We start from the raw sequence: 21125 nt of genomic DNA, 5'->3' as shown, positions 1-21125 counted from the left end.
ATGTGCGAGGGGAATCTTTACCTTTAATGAAATATTGAAAAGGGTTTCTTTTTAAAATTCTGTTCTGTCCCTGAAAAGAAATATTTAGAGTGTTGTATTATTATGAATAAAATGAATGCTTAAAATATAAAATTTCAAAAAAAGCATCAATAACAGAATGAAACGGCATGTTTGTTTAAAACATATCTTAATAATATGATATGTTAACTAAACAATCTTCTTAGAAATACAAATGGAATTTGTATTTTACAATGGAATCATTATATGTGAGATAGCCTTGAGCTTTTAGATCTTGTAGAATTCTCTCTGACAAATACTGATTTGCTTCCACAAACCTTTTAATTAATAGGTTTAGAATGTTATAAATGTATATTTTAAATCATATACACGCAGTCCTCGACTTCTAACAGTTCATTTAGTGACCGTTCAAAGTTACAACAATCTGAAAAAGTGACTTATGACCATTTTTCACACTTAGCAACCGTTGCAGCATCACCATGGTCAAAATTCAGACCCTTGGCCCTGGCTTATATTTATGATGGTTGCAGTGTCCCAAGGTCATGTAATCTCCTTTTGCGACCTTCTGACAAACAAAGTCAGTGAGGAATCTAGATTCATTTAGCAACCGTGTTACTAACGTTAGCAACTGTGGCAAGAAACGTTGTAAAATGGGGCAAACTCATTTTACAAATGTTTTCACTTAGCAACATAAATTTTGGGCTCCATGTGGTCGTAACTCGAGGACTACGTGTATTCAAAATACATTTCTACAGGCTTACTATTGTCAGTTTATCATTGTTCCTGTGTTTATTTCTGCAGTTGTGTGTATAAATGTGTGTGCCAGCAACATTCGGAACAGATGTATAGTGACCTAATAAAAAAGATAACTAACCACTTAGAGAGAGTCTCAAAGGAGCTGCAGGTAAGAAGCTGCACAATTTCCAGTGATCTGTTGAAGTTATTGCTACCATAATTGCTTCCTGTACAGAACTTGATTGACCTGATTTGTAACATGTCAGTTGTGAGTAATTCTTGCCAAAGATGATATTAATATACATGGTGGATTTGCACATATATAGGTGTGGATAAGAAAAATCCCCACTAGGTTGAATCTGATCCCTAATGATTTCAAAGGCATGTTCAAACTATTAGATTTGCCAATTGTCTCCTGAGATACTCTTTCAGCTTCTTGGACTAGCCTATTATTATGACATTTCTTGGTGATCTCCCATTTAAGTACTAACTAGGTTTGACTCTGTTTAGTACTTTGAGATCAGCCATAGCAGTGAACAAAATCTAGGATGATTTCTCAAATAAATGTGACCAATTTTGATCACTTTGTCCCTAGGGAAGCATGTAGTAGATGCGTGCCAGTATGTATCTATTATTTTTAGCTGGCTTAAATTAGCCTTTTATCTTCTTGCAGAACTTTGGGTTGGAAAATTTATCAGTGCTCAGGCAACTTTTGATTACATTGGAGATTCATTTGTGTTTTCTTAGGTTTATACAAATATGCTGTTCATTTTTACTCTGCTTGTTTAAAAAAGGACTTCCCTAGTTTTACAAAACTAGGATTTTTACTGACCAACTGAAAAGAGTTTTTTTTTAATTACAGGCATTGGTTTTTTTTTAATTGAGAACCTGGTTTTAATACTGACTTGCCTCTATATGGACATTTGCTGCTTATTAACAATTAGCCAGCATGACATTAGAAAATCAGCAATTCACTGACAGGAGAGAAAGAAAATAAATTAGTTTGCTTGTCAATAATTAGTCCAGGCTTTAAAATCAGGAAAAAAAATAACAATTTCATATTTATATTTAGCTGTGCTTTCATTGTAGTCAAGTATTAATATGTGTGAAGAATGTAACAATCTTCAAACTCTTGAGATGTCAGTAAATGGAGCCAGCAGTACCGTGTTTCCCCGAAAATACGACAGGGTCTTGTTTTCTTTTTACTTACAAAATATGGCCTCGGGCTTGTTAGAGGGGGAGGGCTTATTGTTTTGGGATTGCCGGGCAGCTGCTCCCTTGCGAACTGGCTCCCGAAGAGCCGGGCACGGCCTCAGGGGCGAAGCATCCATGAGGTGACCAAGCTCACGAGCACCCGCCCGGCAAACCCCCTCTCCAGCCGGGCAGAGCACCATTCACTGACCTAGGGGGTATTCCTAAGGCGCCAAGCCATGTGGCGTTCTGCCTGCTCCCCAGCTCCCACGGCTTGGCACATTAGGGATACCCCCTTGGTCAGTGCATGGAGCTCTGCCCAGCTGGAGAAGGGGGTTGTGCGAACGCCTGTTCTGCCCACAGCAGGCATGCCTCCTAGCCTCAAAATGTTCAGGCCCAGCTTCCCTGCAGTAGCCGCTGCCACCACCGCGCTCCGAGCATAACGTCTTCTCTGGTTCCAAATTCCAAAACTCGGCTGCCGAGTCTTCCAGCAGCGGCCGCTCTAGGAGTGTGCTCTATGGTTGTGGGTTGGCTGCTGGAAGACTCTCTGTCCGGAAGACTCTCTTACAGAGAGTTCCAGCAGCCAGCCCAAAACCATAGAGCGCACTCCTAGAGCGACTGCTGTTGGAAGACTTGGCAGCCGGGTTTTGGAGTTTGGAAGCTGGAGAAGAAGTTATGCTCGGAGCGCAGTGGGGACGGAACAGGCGCTCGCTAACCCCCTTCTCCAGCTGGGCAGAGCTCCATGCACTGACCTAAGAAGTATCCCTAATGTGCCAAGCCACAGGAGCTGGGGAGTGGGCAGAGCGCCACGTGGCTTGGTGCCTTAGGGATACTCCCTAGGTCAGTGAATGGCGCTCTGCCCGGCTGGAGAGGGGGTTTGCCGGGCGGTTGCTCGTGAGCGTGGTCACCTCATGGCTGCTTCGCCCCTGAGGCTGTGCCCGGCTCTTTGGGAGCCAGTTCGCAAGGGATCAGCCGCCCAGCAACTCCCCCCTCCGGCCAGGCAGAACGCCACTCCCCAACCTAGCGGTATCCCGAAGGCGCCAAGCAATGTGAGCGCCTTTGTCCCGTCCCCCCCCGGCTCCTGTGGCTTGCCGCCTTCAGGAAATTGCTATGTCGGTGAGCGGTGCTCTGCCTGGCCGGAGGAGGGGTGTTGTCCAGGGTTTTATTTTCGGGGGTGGGCTTACATTTTTGCCCACGCGAAAAATGTGGCAAGGCTTTAGTTTCAGGACAGGTCGTATTTTGGGGAAAACACGGTAAATGTGCTGCTTTGGAATGCTGTAGCTACTGATAGTAGCTCACTGAAGAGATATGTAGCTAACAGTAACTTTCTTACACTTCCTGTATTGAAATAAAACACTAGCATTGCATTTACAGGGAAGGGGGGGGGATCTTCCTCCTTGAAACAGCTGCAACACAGCACATCACACATTTTTTTTGGATTAGAAGTCACACTTCATCTTTCGCATGCGCCAAGACCTGTCCTTCAGAAAGTACTATAAACTTTTTTTTCTCCTTGCGTTTACTTAAACTTTTTTTTAATTTATATTCTTTTGGATGAACTTAAAAAAGAAGTACTGAAAACTAAACTTTATTTCAACATATAGAACTAATGTTTATTAAAATTAAATAGCTCTAGCGTTAGTAGTGTAGACAACACTTCAAATTTAAAACATCCAAAAGCTGAAACAGATGTTTCTAATTTGAATTATTTTGCGGAATGCTTGTTAATATGATAATTCCCAAATGTGCACTTATTTTTCTGCTGACATCTTAAAAATTATAATATGGAAACAACTTTTGAAGGTTGGGAGGAGCCACATTCAAGTTTTGGGAGCAGATGCTTGCTATTCTGAGATTATACACTGACCTTTTAGATTGTATTTCAGTTGAAATGGCTTTGACTTACAGTTGCTAGAGTACTGGGCAGTAGCCATTGTTAAACGCAGCAATGTTGGTTTGTTGAGCTGAATGTCTAGTTATCCCCTGGCATCTTTTCCTGTAGCTGAATGTTCCTATAGAATAAAGATCTTCCCTTTCTTGAGAATAAGCATAACCCTTTCCCAAACCTCTTTAAATCTATACTTTGCATGTGATTTTGCAATAGGTAATTTAAGAAGCACCTCATTACCACTCTTATAACTTAATTACATTGTCAATTAAAAGTGTGTATTACCTGGCTGTTCTGCAAGCACATACATTTTGTAGCTCTTAAACTCTGGTCTGATTAGTAGTAGTTCTTTTTATCTTAGGGGAGAAAATACAAGGATCTTGGTAATGCACTTCTTAAAGTAACTTCCCTCCTGTATCAAAACAGAACATTGCTGATAGTATGCAAAAGTCAGCTTTCTAGAACAGGGTTTCTAATATAATCCAGCCTTCAAATCATCCTGTTTTGTGGCTAAAACTTAACTGATGTCAAGACCAAGTAACCAGGAATAAGAATTTAGTTCAAAGCACTTCAAGTTCATTACATGCTTTTATTTTCATTTACACAAAAATCTGATCTACTAACTGTCAAGGAAAATCGGCACTAGATAAGAGCAGCATAATTCAAGAGGGTCTGGACTTAGGTCTCTTGTGAGAGCAGAACAACTCCAAATTGATGATTCCTTTGGTCCCACCATCCTCAAGCTCAGCCTGGTCATATCCTGAAAAACGTACTGTCCAGCTAAGCCTAAGGATAATGAAGAGACATTCAGCCAGAGTTCACTTCTTTATTTGCTTACACCCGGTAGTCAGAATCTTGCAGACTAAATCCTTAACTACTGTCATCCTATGCCCTGGGAGATTGTAGGGAGTGGCTATCCTTATTCCCCCCCCCCCCCTCTGTTTTCTATATAGCTGTGGCCTGTGCTGTCTCTTATCTGGCCCTCTTTCTGGATTGTGCTCCTTCTTGGGAAACTACTGCTTCACTATAACTATCCCATTACACTAGGTCCCCCTCTCACATATACTTCCAGAGCTGAACAACTTCCAGATCAGTATGTTCCAGGAAAAATAATAATAAAGGATCATCCCTGTGGAATACTGGACTGTTCTACATTCATTTGGCAACATAAGGATGTATTTCTGGAAGTAATGCCTGATTAACCAACATATTTTAGGCAAAGATTCTTCTCTCCTATCTATACCTGACTGCCTTTATTTATTTATATCTTGAATTATTTATAAAATAATAAAGGAAAGGCGGTGAACATATCTAATGTTTCTCCCCCCCCCTCCTATTTTCCTCACATCAACAACCTTGTGAGGTGAGTCGGGCTAAGAAAAAATAATTAGCCCAAGGTCACCCAGCCGGCTTTCATGGCTAAGGCGGCACTAGAATTCAGTCTGCTGGTTTCTAGATCAATACCTTCATCACTGAGTCAAACTGGCTCTTTTCATGTTTCCTCTGAAAAATTGTTGTAGGAAAAAGTGCTCTCTGTATGTGGGAAAAAGCAACTTTCATGAAATGAATTTCCATCTACCACAACTCCATTGATAAAATATGCTATCCTTATATGTGTAACTTTATGCTGGAAGACTCAATGATGCATTTTTCATTTTACTAACCAAACTCATTACCGTGTTTCCCTGAAAATCAGACAGGGTCTTATTTTCTTTTTACTCACAAAATATGGCTTGGGCCTTATTATGAGGGGAGGGTTTATTGTTTTGGGGTTGCCGGGCGGCTGCTCTCTTCCAAGCGGGCTCCCAAAGAGCTGGGCACAGCCTCATGGGTGAATGGCTGTGTTGCGCTGTCGCAGCAGCGCAACACAGCAACCATGAAGTGACCACGCTCATGAGCAGCCACCTGGCAAACCCCCTTTCCAGCCGGGCACAGTGCCATTCACTGACCTAGGGGCATCGCCAAGCTGCGTGAGCACCTGTTCGCCAGTGAATGGCTCTCTGCACGGCTGGAGAGGGGGTTTATGCAAGCGGCTGTTCCGCTCTTGCTCGCACGCCTCCCAGCCTCATGATGTCCTGGCCCAGTTCTCTCCGCAGAGGCAGAGTACTTCCATTGTCGCCACCGCCGCCGCATGGCTTTTTCTGCAGCTTCGAAACCAAGTCTTCTGGCAGTGGCTGCTCTGGGTGTACGCTCTATGGTTGTACGCTCTGCCGGCAGCTGGCCCACAACCATAGAGCGTACGCCCAGAGCGGCCACTGCCGGAAGACTTGGTTTGGAAGCTGCAGAAAAAGCCATGCGGCGGCAGCAGTGGAGGAGCCCTGGCTCTGCGAAGAGAGCTGGGCCAGGGCATCATGAGGCTGGGAGGCGCACAAGAGAGAGCGGAACAGCTGCTTCCGCAACCCCCCTCTCCAGCCGTGCAGAGTGCCATTCACTGGCATTTCGAAGGTGCCAAGCTATGGGAGCCGGGCGGCGGCAAACAGGCGCTCACATGGCTTGGCGATACCCCTAGGTCAGTGAATGGTGCTGTGCCCGGCTGGAAAGAGGGTTTGCCGGGTGGCTGCTCGTGAGCGTGGTTGCTTCATGGCTGCTGTGTTGCGTTGCTGCGACAGCGCAACACAGCCATTTGCCCATGAGGCTGTGCCCAGCTCTTTGAGACCCTGCTCAGAAGACAGCAGCCACCTGGCAACCCCCCTCTTCAGCTGGGCACAGCGCTGCTCACCAACCTAGTGGTATCCCGAAGGCGCCAAGCAACAGGATCACCTTTGCCTCCCCCCCCTGTTCCCATGGCTTGGCAACTTCGGGATACCGCTAGGTTGGTGAGCGGCGCTCTGCCTGGCTGGAGGTGGGGGGTTGTCCAGAGGGCTTATTTGCGGGGGAGGGCTTATATTTTTGCCCACCAGAAAAATGTGGCATGGCCTTATCAGGACATGTCATTATTTCGGGGAAACACGGTAGTAACCATAGATCTTACAGGTAGAACCCGATTAAAGAATCAAGAAGATATATAAAATGCTTCTTATAAAATAAGGACATACATTTCAATTACTAAATTAGGTTAATCCTTAAAAAATCATTGCATAATCAGGAAAAAACCATCTGTTTTTAAGATATTTTTTTTGAGGCAGAGAAAATATTCTCAGATAATAAATAACAATGGGAAACTTACATGATTGGCTCTGTGTGTCTGTGTGTTGTGCACTTGTAAAGACTATCAGATTTTCGGGGAGTTTCCTGAGAGACTCAGTTGAACACTAAATATTGATTTTTGTATGCAGAGCTCCACTTCTTGCTTTTGAAGAGATAATAAACTCTTCTGAGGTAGAACAACTTTTCCATTGCAATATGATCATTTTTCAGTTTGAGGACATTAGTATCATAATTAGTATTAGTATTAGTTTTTAACAGCCGTTAGTTTCCACATCTTTTTTAATATGCATCTGAATTCATTGCGAACTTCTTTGGGTGTCCTGCTTTAGAGTGAAAAGTGTTTTTCATCTCATTATGTAAAGGCTGGATAATCATTGTGTGGAAAAAGACTTCAAATGGGATGCTAAGTATTAATTCGGTGATATTTTAGTTGCTCCTGCTTTGCAAATTTGTTTTTTGGCTTCCATCAAAACTATTGTAAGGTGCTGCTGATAAAGGAAGGAAGGTCAGGGCAGCGTGTATCTGTAACTGCAATTCTCAGCCCTTTGAGAGAGACGAGATCAGGAAATAGACTCCACAGGAAAAGTAGAATTATGCTTTATTGAGGTGAGCTACACTAATAGAGACAGCTAGTTTGATTGTGCTTTTCCCCTCTTTCTTCTTATACACCAATTCGTCAGGAAAATGTCATCCTGAGTCTCTTTTTAATACTCCCCGGACTTTTGCCTTAGGTTTAGGTAATGAGTTTTGATTTTTGAATATTGCTGTAAGGCCATCTCTGTAGCTGTACACCAACTGATCCAGTTTAGATGTGTGTCAGTGTGGGGCCTAGAGGAGAGTTTTGCCTGATTTTTGTAGTGACCGATAAGGTTTGAGGGACCAGGGACTACAATTCAACCTCTTGAGCTTTCAGGAATTCATTATAATTGGAAGATAAAACTTTTCCAACCATTTGAAGAGTGGTGGTGGATATGATCAGTATGGAAATGAAAGGAGAAATTTCTGTGAACTGAACTCTCCTATCCCTACCCTACCTAACCCTAACCCTAAAACCATCCCAACGGTTTGAAAAGCTGTGCTTTTTGCCTATTGCTGGCAGCAGGCTTTTAAAGGAGTGAGGATGAGAGCGATTTGTCGTCCAGATTGGACCCCCCGCTTCTTCTATTCTTATTTTAAAACAATAACAACCTTCTGAAATTCACATTTTTGCTGTTGGCAGTATGATCGTGAAATATTGCGATGGAGAACGTATTTGAGATACAGGTTGCTCTTCCTGAATTATTGAGATATAATATGGAATCCTTATAGGAATGTTTAAGCTCTTATTTAATAGTTATCTTGTGAGAGATGTATAAAAGCTATTTTTATAGGTTGTATTGCCATTATATAACATTAGAACAAATCTAACTAGTAATCACCTAACAAGGCAATAGCTGTCTTTTCAAGTATCCTAAATTTCTTTTTTTCCCCTCACACTGCCTCAAAATGTTTAAAATACCCATTAAATAGTTTGACTTTTAATCCAAGGCAGCATTTGATGAAATATTCAGAATATAGGAGATAAAAAATCTCTGTTATGCAATCGTGCTGTAGATGGCAGCAGAATACTTTCTCTGTCAAATTGGTATATTTTCCCCCCAAATATTAAACCATCCAGCTTAAAGACTGAAAAAACACAAGACAAACTTTTAACTGTCCCTATGCATCAAACTGTGTAGATTTACAAGTCCCCTAAAAATACTGTAGTCCTAAACATCGGTTTCTTTCTTGCCATTCATTGCCTCTGTATATCACAATAAAGAGCAGCTAATGCATTCCTTACTTTTTATGTACCTTGGAATAACTGGGATATATATATATATATATATTCAAATATTTAGACTTAATTTGTTATGAAGAAGTATACATTAAAATAATAATTAAGGATATAAGGCTGGATGGTAGCCTGTTGTATAATTGCTGCCATAAAAAGTAAAGGAGTTCATAAGTAATGCTGTGTTATATTGGTTGTAAATGAAAGTTAGCAGTGTCTGAGACATCTTTCAAAATTGTGTACATATTATATATAGAAGTTAATGTTAGGGCTAGGAGAGTGCCTGGAGATAAGTTCTACTCCTTCCCAGGGCAGATGTTTGCCATCCTTCCCATCTTTGTCTTATTTGTAGATTTGATTATCCTATCTTCCATGCTTCATCCAAGTCATCACGAATAGACTAGACTAGAATAGACTAGAATAGAATAGAAACTTTATTGTCACTTTGAATGTACACTAATCGGCATACATTAAAATGTAATTTCATTGCTTACAAGTCTCAAAGGGTCACCACCTCCAACATGCACTACATAAAAATGACAAAATAAATAAATAAATACAAAATTATGCATATACCAACATATATTATATGACACAGAGAAACAACACAGTCCTGTTCGGATGTATGCATGTACATGGCGAGGAAAACGAATCTTGCACATTTGCCAGATGGATGGCATAGGGAACAAAGCTGTTACAGAATATGGTAGTCCTGCTAGAAATACTTCGAAACCTCCTCCCAGAGGGGAGCAACAGAAACAGACTGTGAAGTGGGTGTGTGGGGTCTCTAACAATGCTTTGAGCTCTAAGCACATAGCGTTTATAGGGCTATAACTGAGCCTTTGATATGTCATCCAACCTTTTCCTTCTTTTTCTCTGGTGATATTGACATGTAATTGTTTAGTCAGGTCTGTATCAGGCTAATTGTAGCATAGTCTAGCTACATTTTGCCATCTGTATTAGAATCCAGTAGGATAATTTGTTGAATTCTTTACTGAAATCATGGTATATTATTCCAATTGGATTCTCATGGCCAACTAATTGGCTACCCTATCAGAAATAAATGAGAGGGGGGGTGGGAAGGAGGGAGAGATCAGCTTGATTTGGCATGACCTATTCGTGTTAAAACTATGCTGATACCCTCCAAGTAAGATACTCTTATGTGAATATCCAAAGTGTTTCCATCAGGGTGCATGATTAATGTACATTAGATACTATCTTGAAAACTCTACTTTGATTTTAGTGAATTAGGTTCTAAAAAAATCTCAATTTCTGTATTGAAGTGTATTCTATAAAAGAAGGCCAGGATAAACTGGATATATTGTGTAATAACTGAGATTGAAGTTTCCAGAAGGATTGATTTTTGTAGCAGAGCGATAAAGAGACATGCAACACCTAATGGCTAGATGGAAAATAAAGGAAGAAAACTGAATCAATTCCATTGTGACACCATATAATAAGGAAGCCATCAATATTTCTTTGTTTATCTGAACATCTAATCAAGTATACGAGTATTATGAGATTTTCATCACTATATTTTGGAATGTTAAATGATTAACTGGGCAAATGGTACAATTTGTATATTCTGACAAGGTTCACTATTTGCAAAAGCTTTTCTAATGTTTCCTCATTTTAATTGAGAAGCATATCGCAGTGAAATTTCACAATCATTATTCATTTTTGGAGAGTTACAGTATTTAAGATCTCACTGCCCCTCTGGTTAAATATATTAATACTCATTGATATACTGGATATTACGTAATAGTGATACTACATTGTTTTTATTCCTTTGCATATAGGAGCAGTTATCTTCACAGATGCAGAGACAATGAAATGAAGGATTTTCATTTTTTCTTCATTTTTGTTTTCAGAATAACTAAATTGTATATTTTTCTCTTTAAACCTTTTTTGTAAGTAAAAAATGAAAATAGGAATTTTGGAGCTGGGCAGTATTGAAATATACTGTATGTACTAAATATTTTTCTTCAAAGTATATGTGACTTTAAAGACAAATGAAAACAAATTATTTCAATATTAATATGGTTACTTAATTTTTTAAAATAGTCTTTGCCAAATGTGATCTAAGCCTTCTACCCATTAAAATTTTATGGCAGCTACATTTTCAATACCAAAGTAGTAATGATTTGTTTTAGCTTTTTAAAAAACTTTATGTAAGCATAAAAGTCATAACCAAACATAGCTGGTATCAAAAACGTCTAATAGAGTTAATCCTGTTTATATTAAACTAAATAGGAAAGCTAAAAGAGACACCTTGGAAGAAGGCAGTGACAAATTAGTTCAATGTTGTCAAAACAATATGGACATATCCATAGACATACTGTCCCCAGAAATCAAATTCAGTACAAGGAAGTCTTCTCTTAATCATAGAGCCAAAAATAGGACACTTTAGAAGAGAATATACATAGGTCAGGATTGAACTGTGAAGTCCTTAGTACTCTCTGAGGTGATTATATGTGGACAGGCATTTCATTATCCAAATAAGTAGTATCATCAATGCTAGTGGTGCTATTACCAATGGGAATTCATATGTGTATTACTTCAAATTCAGAACAAAATAGTTAACAGTTATTGAAATGTTACATGTTGGCTCTGTCCCAATAAAACAAAACTTGAAATGGCTCCATTGTTTGCTCTACTTTTTTTTGGGGAAAAAAAATAAATTACCTTTTTGGCTGAATTTTTTGGTAAATTGATTAGCAGTAGCAAGTAATAGATTATTTCCTCATTGTGCCACTAAACAAGATCAAACTACAACTGGCTTGTGGCTTGCTTGATGGTTTTTTTTTTTTTTGTTCATTAGTTATCCAAGCAAGTCCATTAAAAAAAGCAGTATATTGTGTAGTCCAGGGGTCGTCAACCTTTTTATACCTACCGCCCACTTTTGTAACTCTGTTAGTAGTAAAATTTTCTAACCGCCCACCGGCTCCACAGTAATGGTGATTTATAAAGTAGGGAAGTAGCTTTACTTTATAAAATTTACAAAGCAGAGTTACAGCAAACCCCCACCGCCCACATGAAAGCTGGAACGCCCACTAGTGGGCGGTAAGGACCAGGTTGACTACCACTGGTGTAGTCTCTACACTAAAGATCTGCTTGCTTCTGTTCTGTAGTTTTAAAAATGCTTCAAATGAAGAATAGTAATACAAACAAATGAAACTATTTCCCCAAGCTCTGTACTCCATTGAGGTGTACAACGGTACAGATGGTCCTTGCTTACCAATCACTTGTTCAGCATAAAATGAGAGTTACAGCAGCTGCTGAAAAAGGAGACTTATGACTGGTCCTCAAAGTTGCAGCCATCATAGTGTCCCCCATAGTCATGTACTTGCAATTCAGGTCCTTGGTAATTGAATTTTATGATAATTACAGTATCCTACGATCATAGGATCACCATTTGTGACCTTCACAACTGACTTCCAGCAAGCAAAGTCAGTGGGGAAGCTGACAGGAAGTTGCAGGCCGCGGTTGTGTGATGTCCTGCTTAATGACCACAGTGATGCACTTAATGCTCACAATCAGCATTGACATTATAAATCAGTGTGGACACCTAACATTTCATTTAACAACTGTGTCACTTCGCAATGGATTGCCAGGCGCAGACTTTAGTCAACGCAAGGCTACCTATATTTGCATACTAGGAGAATAAGACAAAGCAAAAGTTTTTGCTGCTTTAAATACAATTGCAGTTTAACAAGACACAAGAACCCAGTGTAAAAGTTCAGGAAAACAAGCCATGCTGTTCACTTTAGATCTTAAACCTCAGCAGCCTCAATAGCACTTGTTATTTTCAATGACAAAGAATTTTGAAAACAAGAGTAACTTAGCTAGCCAAGCGGGCAGATGGCTGCAAGCAGTCGTGTATCTGTTTGGAAACATTAGCAGAATAGATTTTTATTGTAGCTCTTTATCTCTGAACCAAGCGCTTAATGATAACTGCTTTTTCCTAATAATCCTCTTGCCCATTTCACCTTACCCAGCGTCAGCCAGTTATAGGTGGAACCAGTTATAGGTGGAACCAGTCAATCTGTCCTGACTGGCTAGCATGAAAGATTAAAGCAAATTGAAAACTGCCATGCAAAATTTCAATTGGAATACAGCCTGGAGCACTCAGAACAAAACTGTTTTAAAAAGCCAAGATTTGTTGAAAGATTAAAATCTGAAACTTTTTAATAAGTTAGTAAAGTTAATTTATTAGTAGCGGAATGCAAGCTTGTAGACTATTTTGGTCTGTGGAAAATGCAGACATGATTACCTCAAAAAAAATTGTGTGTTTTTTAATGTTGTACGCCGCCCTGAGTCCTTTTGGAGAAGGGCGGCATATAAATCCAAATAAACCAAACCAAACCAAACCAAACCAAATTTTTGCTTCCTTTCTATTTTGAGTCCTGCAAATCTTTTCTTGATTAAAGGAGTAATTTGATAGACTGTTATTTATTTGGATAACATTAAAGGAATTGCCATGTTTTTCTCCATTTTCCATCATTCACAAGATTGAATTGATTGATGTTTTAGATGAAGCTATTTTAATCAGAAGTAAAAAATTTAACTTGTTAAGTCTTGTTAAGTTCCTGATTACTAATAAAGCCCAATTATGATCCTGATTGGATTTAAATGTAAATTTTATTAGATGGATAAAGAGGTGAATGCTCCATTTTCCTTCTCCTCTCCTTCTTTGCTTCCCTCTGTCAAAACCAAACTTTCAAGCAGAATAAGGAAATCCTTGAAACCAGTTTCTTAGGGGGTTCAAACCCAGAAATGGTGATTGAAGGATTTGCTAAAATAAGTAGGATCATTTGTCATTATGTTGCCCTGTGTACCTTTTTGATAATAGAATTAACATTGTCATAAATAGCCAAATCACAGCCTGCAATTTACTTATAGCCATTGTTATGCCTTACGTTTTGAGGTTACTGTAATCAGTGTTGTTACTGTGAATTTTAAACAAAGCAGATTAGGCTGCAAAATAAATGCATATATTTGACTATATTAAGTGTATAAAATTGGGACCTAGGCAGGGTAACTTTGATATCATTTTGTTATGGATCATTGAAGGTGTTTGTTCTTTCTGAGTGCTTTGCAAATAGTAATCTCTTTTCTGTGTTCTGTTGTAAAAGCCCTTGAATGTATTATGTAGCACAGTCTGTAATTCTAAGGCCACAGTCCTATATGAGTTTACCAGCTATGTTCAGATAATAACTTCTGAGTAGAAATGCAACAATGCCATAGACCCGGTATAAGCTTTCAGACTTGATGTCTTACTTCCAGAGCTATGTGTACGTGTTCGTTGTTTAGTTTTGAACTGTGCTGTCTACTAAATTGCCTGAGAGATTTGAACATGTAAACCTATTATTCTAACTACTTATGTGCAACAATGATGGAGTTGTTGCTGTTCCCTTTGACGTTACAGAAAATAACTATCTCTTGGCAGTCCTGTGGTAGTTAATAGTTGGTTTTGCGCAAAAGAGTAATACTAGTGTTGGAATAGAATAGAATAAAGAATACAATATTATTTTATGTTTAAATGTACACTAATCAGCATACATTAAAATGAAATTTCATTGCATTCAGCTCTTAAACCATTATGCATATACTCACATACACACACATCAGTAAAGCACAAGAATCAGTACTCTATTAGAAATCTTTATTTGTTCTGTTGCTTGTAGCTATGAGCAATAACTCATATAAATGGCTGTGAGAAAATGAAAGCAAATCCATGTGTATTTATTAGATTCTGCTGCTGGATAATAAAGACATGACAAACAAGGAAAAACAGAGCTACTATTAAGAGAAAATATAATCAACTATAAAACAGAAAAGCAGATACTTGTATGCAGTAAGATGTTATAGTTTAAATAGTTGTACATGTTAAACTTCAGTTATTTAATATTTTTTTTAAACGAATATTAAGAATAAAAACAATAAAGTCTCCTTTATATCAAGCCTAAAGACCTAATAACATCCATGTTGTTTTCTTTGTAATAGTAGAGCAAATTCCTCCTCAGATATATTTTTTACTTTTCATTCTTGTTTATAGCTTTGGAATTTCACTGGGCATAGTATTAGACATATTAGACTGGGACTCTTAAGCTCCACCTAAAAGGGTGCATTGGCGCTCCTTACAGAGAGGATCTGTAGCATAAACCTAGTTGGAGGGGGCAACAACCTTTCTCATAAATACTACGTTCCATCATTTTTATCCACTTCCTATCCAAGCCTTGGCATTAGTGGACAATGAACATATGTAGGCATCATTGGCTTGAGGATGAATATGTCAGTTCTGGACTTTGTCCCCCCCCCCCCTCCCACTGGTGTCTTTTTGAATACCCAAGAGGAAAGAACTTATTAATAGTATACATATTCTTAATATACGATGGACTATCAAAGAGATTCTTCCTTGTCATTTGTGGAGGGGTGGCAGCATTGGTGGGTAGAGGAAACCTTACCGATAGTCCTGAGTTACGATCATTTGTCCAGCAAACCTGTGCGCACCCCGCCTCCCTGCACTGACACATGCCCTGCAGGCTCTTTCCCTGGACTTTTTGAGCTCGCAGGTCACTGCAGTACCCCACTACCCCAACTTGTATGCGGTCTGCGCTGGGTCCCTAGGCATGCCCCTTACACTCTTTACCCAGGATTCTCTCCTGCTTCCTGCTTAACAACCTATGCATCTGTTATTACAACAATCAGTATTGCCTAGGTTGTCATTGCTAAGCAATATGGTCACATGACATCACGTTTTACAAGCACATTCCTTAGCAACAGCTATTCTGGGCCAAATTGAACTTGTAACTAGAGCAGGGTTCCCAACTCCCGGTCCGTATACTGGCACCTATCTGTGACATGCCAGAAACCGGTCTGTGCAAACAAGTGAACCCCCATCTCTGGGATGCAGGTGACATGCAAAACCTCCGGTCCACGTTTCCACCTCCACCGTCCACCTCTGAAAAACATTTCTCCATGGAACCAGTCCCTGGTACCCAAACGTTTGGGGCCATTTAAACAAAGGACTATCTATAATGGTAAAGTGTTGTTTTAAATCATTTTTTAACTTTCATATTAGGAGTTTTCTTTAAATCTTCAAACTTAACCTTTTTATGCCAAAATGTAAGGTTGCCTTCTATTTTCTTTTTTTTCTTTTGCAGGCCAGCCCTCCCGATCTCTACATTGAAAGATTTAACTTAGCACTTGGGCAGTATATGGGAGCATTACAGAGCATTGTGCCTCTTTTCATATATATGGTAAGTTATTACAAATAACTTATGAAAAGAAGTACCTAGATGTTAGTTATTACTAGTTATCCAAATCAGCAACTAAGTACTTATGTAATATTTATTGTAAGTCAAGAAAGAGATTGATGATCAGTTTTTTCTAACTTCCTCTATTTATTTCAGTTCTTTCCTCCCCAGCCCCTAAATGGTGAATGCTAGTTTCCATTTATTTGGAAGGTGATGGTCCTGGGACATATTTGTAGCTGTTACAAGGAATCTCTTATGGTTAATCCTCCTCTAGCTTTCCAAAATCGTGTTGGAATAATCACTCTAGTCTTCTGCAGAGTAACTTCATTCTAGTAAACCATTAGCTTTACTCAGGTTGATTTATACCAGAGAAATCATGGTTTTATGCCATTATATACTATGTGTCTGTTTCTTTAGTTTGTGTGTGTGGTTTAGAACTTTAGAAAATAGATAAAATTGCCATTGGGCAAGGCAAAATGTATTCATATGTAAGCATATACATGTACATGCTGCTCCTAGTGCAAAATCTGTAGAAATATATTAAGGTAGGATTGAAACGATTGTGGCATTAAAGCTGTATATACCCGAGTTTATTTTCCAGTAACAGAAATTATTATGTATCCTTCAGCTCAAGAAAATTACAGTATAACTTAGAAGGTCATTAGTTGATTAACAGATTGTCTCAAGAAAGTATTAAAGAAAAGGAAGTCTTCCTTAGGAAGAAATGTAGGAAGATCAAATGACAATAGTTCTTCAAGCAGGTATAGAAAACCTGCAGCTTTGTGGCATGGTAGTCAACCTGGGGAGTGAGTTGGAAGGCCATATAAATGTTCTTAAATAAATAAATTCTATGATGGATACTTTCATACTTTGTTAGCCAATCTCAAAAGTTGTAGTTAGAAAACTACTGCCCTCCATATGGTTTATTTGCTGAAAGATTCCATTTGTTCACTTCAATTGTAGGCATGTGGTGATTTTTATAGTAAAATGCCATCAATATGATGCCATACAGGTTTCGTTTCCGTTTTCAGCTAATGAAGAGAATCATTCCCAAGATTAAATAGTTGACAGACTGAGGAATAATATGAAATTCAGTCTAACCATGAAACTGTGGTGTTGGCAAATAATTGATCTCTCTATAAACATGGCCAACTTGTTCTGGGCGTTGGTACATTTTTATTAAAACAGTTTAATTTCCTTAGTTACTTAAGTTATCTAAGTTACTTCCTTAGTTTTTGTTACTAGTTTTTTCACATAGTATATCTATTACCTAGCTAGGATCAGAAAGTACATACAATACAATACAATACAATACAATACAATACAATACAATACAATACAATACAATACAATACAATACAATAAGCAGAGTTGGAAGGGACCTTGGAGGTCTTCTAGTCCAAGCCCCTGCCTAGGCAGGAAACCCTATACCATTTCAGACAAATTCTAACATCTTCTTAAAGACTTCCAGTGTTGGGGCATTCACAACTTCTGGAGGCAAGCTGTTCTACTGATTAATTGTTCTAGCAGTCAGGAAATTTCTCCTCAGTTCTAAGTTGCTTCTCTCCTTGATTAGTTTCCACTCATTGCTTCTTGTTCTACCCTCAGGTACCTTGGAGAATAGTTTGACTCCCTCTTCTTTGTGGCAACCCCTGAGATATTGGAACACTGCTATCAAGTGCTTTGTTATGCTACTAAAGGGCAATGTATGGGGACTTTAATTGTCAATTCAAAATACAATTGGATCTATAAGCTGCTGCTTTGACAATTGGTTCATAGCCTACTCACCTTTAAAGACCTTCTAGAGTTTAAGGGCCGATACTTAAAGATGAATAACATTGATATAAGCTTGATTGTTGTAGTAAGATTATCAGAGGCCATTCTGAATGTCAGAGGTGCGATGAATGGCAACTGAGAAGAGGCTTTTTGTGCCTGAGATAAAAGTGATGAAATAATTGGATTAGTGATTTGAGCAAAGGCGGTAGAACCAGCACAAGTAAAAATCCATTCTCAGTCTTATTCTTCAATGTGCTGCTGAAAAATAATAAGTTGCTTTAGCTAATCACTACAATGGTACTCATCTCTGGAGTCGTTCTTGCAGGAGGAGACTTATTGAATGCAGTAGGACTGTTTCAAGCCCAATGGGCAAATCTATGTCACATTTCGTGCATAAAATTATTCTTGTTAGATCCAGCGTAAGCATTCTGAGATGGATATTAAGGCCAGAGAAAAGAAACGTACTACATTCATTCTGTACTTAATGCATTTCTGAGTTCATTCAAAGTATTTGATTGGTAGTTAGGTTGCTTGGAAAATAATCAGTGCTCATATGCACCCTTCCTGTGTTTTCAGGTCAGCATTGACATGCCTGCATGTTGTTAAATTGTATAACAGTGGTCGCCCTAACTTCTGTCTTTTTATTGCAAAGCAGATGCTTTCATGTTCAGAGTTAATGGTTGATCATTAGCTTTACTGGATACTTTTCATTTTCTGTTTTCAACTTAATTTATTATATTTATTTTTTATTATTATATATGCTGTGTTATTGCATGGTGCTGTAAAGCTAGAAAGGGTGGTTTTTTTTAAAAAAAAAAGCTGGGTTAAAATGCTTCTAATGAAATAAAAGCGACAAAGCTTAGATGATTCAGTGAAAGCACATCTTCATGAAAAGAAACACTGCCAGACAGAACAAGACATTCTGCAATTAGTTCAAGGATTTAAAAGAACTTTGTGTTATGTTGAGATTTTAAAATGTGATTTCAGAATAACACTGAAACTTTGCTAACTTTCCATCATTGTAATGTCACATGAACATTCAAGCATCATTTGTGATATTTTCCCCCTTCCTTTCCAGTGTTTGAATCGATGGCCCACATAGGTAGTAGTGAATTGGCTGGAAATGCTAAATATCTCGTGATTACATATTTTCCCTGAAAAAAGCGGCAAGGGGGCGAAGAAAGTTTCTAAATTGTTAGACAATTTTTTTTTCCAGACTCTCATTGGTATTCGAAAGTTCATTAGGCCACCAGTAAGATGTTGGCAGTAACTTTTACAAAATCATACCATAATAATAAAAATGTACTAACCCAGAAATCCAGAGCTGCACAAGTCTCTGTTTTAGAAATGGTTTTTCAAGACACTGCTATAGAAGAAGCCCTAGATTTTCCTTCTATGATTAACAGAAAAACAAAGAGGATAGTAGCATGAGGACAGAGTATGCCCTGCCTGTTATTCTGCTCATGCCTACCTAGAATTATTTGTCCATTAAAAAAACATTAAATGTATGGTTCACTTGATAAATTAGAGGATTGGGTGGAAGCTGTTATATCTAGAACTGACAGGTTTTGTAAAGGGCATACTATGTATATTGCTCTAAAGGCCCTAATTGAAAAATATACTAATAGATATTAAAACAAACAACTTTGTGTTGCATTTAAGGCATTCGATGCCTTTCTCAGGATACTGCCCTTTCTTAGGATGGAAGTCTGGCTACTCTTAATCTCTGTTAAAATCTACTTTGCACTGTTAAGGCACTGCAAGAAATTAGCCCCCAATACCTCTTAATTAAACTCTGCTTCTTGCATTACAGGTGCTCCTCATCTTACAACCACAATAGAACCCAGAATTTTGGTAGTAAATGACTGTGTTATTAAGACAGACACTCATATGACTGCCTTATTCACTGACCATAATGCCCGCTCTCCCGATTGTATTTGTTAATTGATCACCTAGTGCAGTGGTGGGCAACCTTTTTTTTCAACTGAGCCAAATCTCGCCAAAACCACGATTGAAATTTATTTTGAGAGCCACATTTTTAAAACCGAAAATACATAGGATGGTACACTGTTTTTAGTTTCAATAAGTTTTTATTGAGAATATTCTGCATGCAAGTATCCACATAGGTCAGGAGGATACAAATAACACAACTAATAAAACAAAAACTTTAGAACGATATTATTTATCGATAACGTTAAATTCCGTAAAATTTGCCTTACAATGTAGAGAAAATTATATCCTGACAATGACTGACAAAGTCACAACCACTAATGTGAACATTGGCCTTGCATTTCCTTGGATAGTTTGAGTAAGTCAGGTTTGTATGTTGTTGTTTTTAATTTCATCCCTCTCTCCCACTTTCTTTCTTTTTTTCTTTTTCTTTCTCTCTCTCTCTGGCTCTTTGTCTCTCTCTCCCTCCCTCCCTCTCTGTCTCCCTCTGTCATTTTCTCTGGGTGTCTATCTGTCTGTCTCTCACTCTGTATCTCTGTCTCTCTCTCCTCCTTCCCCCATCTCTGTCACTCTGTGTGTGTGTCTGTCTGTCTGTCTCTCACTCACTCTGTGTGTGTGTGTCTGTCTCTGTCTCTCCCTCTGTCTCTCTCCCCTCCCTTCCTCTCTCTCTGTCACTCTGTGTATGTGGGTGTGTCTGTCTCTCACTCATTCACTTAATCACTCACTCTGTGTGTGTCTCTCTCTCTGTCTGTCTATCTTTCTCTCCCTCCCTCCCCCTCTCTGTCTCTCTCTCTCTCTCTGTGTGTGTGTCTGTCAGTCTCTCTCTCTCAAAATTGGTCCTATGACTGCAGAATGCTGCAAAATACCATAAATGCAGGCCAGTTGTTGAGTGTTTCAAATGTGATTGGAACACTCAACAAGGTGACCACAGTGTGTGTGTGTGTGTGTGTGTGTGTGTGAGTGAGACAGACAGACAGAGAGAGGAACAGAGAGGGAGTGAGAGAGGGAATCAGAGAGAGACTGAAAGAATCTGACAGAATTAGAGAGGTACTTTTAACTACCTGGCAGCGGCGTTTTGCCTTGGTGGGCTCCTCAGAACATCCCAAGACTTCGGAGGGAAGCTTACAGCCCGGAGCAGGAGCAAAGCCCCTTTCCCAACTGGCCCTTCCTCCCTCGGAACGCTTCGGAGGGAAGCTTCTGCAAAAGCCCGGGCGAGTGACAACAAGTTCCCGCCGTTATGAAGTCTCCGAGGCTGTAATTTTCTGAGCTGTGCGTGCGCGCCTGTTTTCCACGGCGTAGAGCAGCGGCGAGATTCTGCGCGGCAAGCGATGATTCCGGGGGCCATCCG

The 21125-nt window shown here is 39.2% G+C and overlaps 1 protein-coding gene across 1 annotated transcript in view; it reads left to right on the top strand.

Annotated features, from left to right (window-relative positions):
* Nucleotides 1–21125, top strand: part of CACUL1 (CDK2 associated cullin domain 1) — a 47998-nt gene that overhangs the window by 7094 nt on the left and 19779 nt on the right. Inside the window, exons 3-4 of the mRNA XM_081955823.1 lie at nt 820–922; nt 15959–16054. Of these exons, the coding sequence (XP_081811949.1) occupies nt 820–922; nt 15959–16054 (199 nt within the window). The remainder of the gene's footprint in view (nt 1–819; nt 923–15958; nt 16055–21125) is intronic.

This window comes from Natrix helvetica, assembly GCF_964273705.1.
Source record: "Natrix helvetica genome assembly, chromosome: 5".
Taxonomy (NCBI): Eukaryota; Metazoa; Chordata; class Lepidosauria; order Squamata; family Natricidae; genus Natrix; species Natrix helvetica.
The sequence above is the reverse complement of the archived record's forward strand: the minus strand, read 5'-3'. Positions and strand labels throughout refer to the sequence as shown.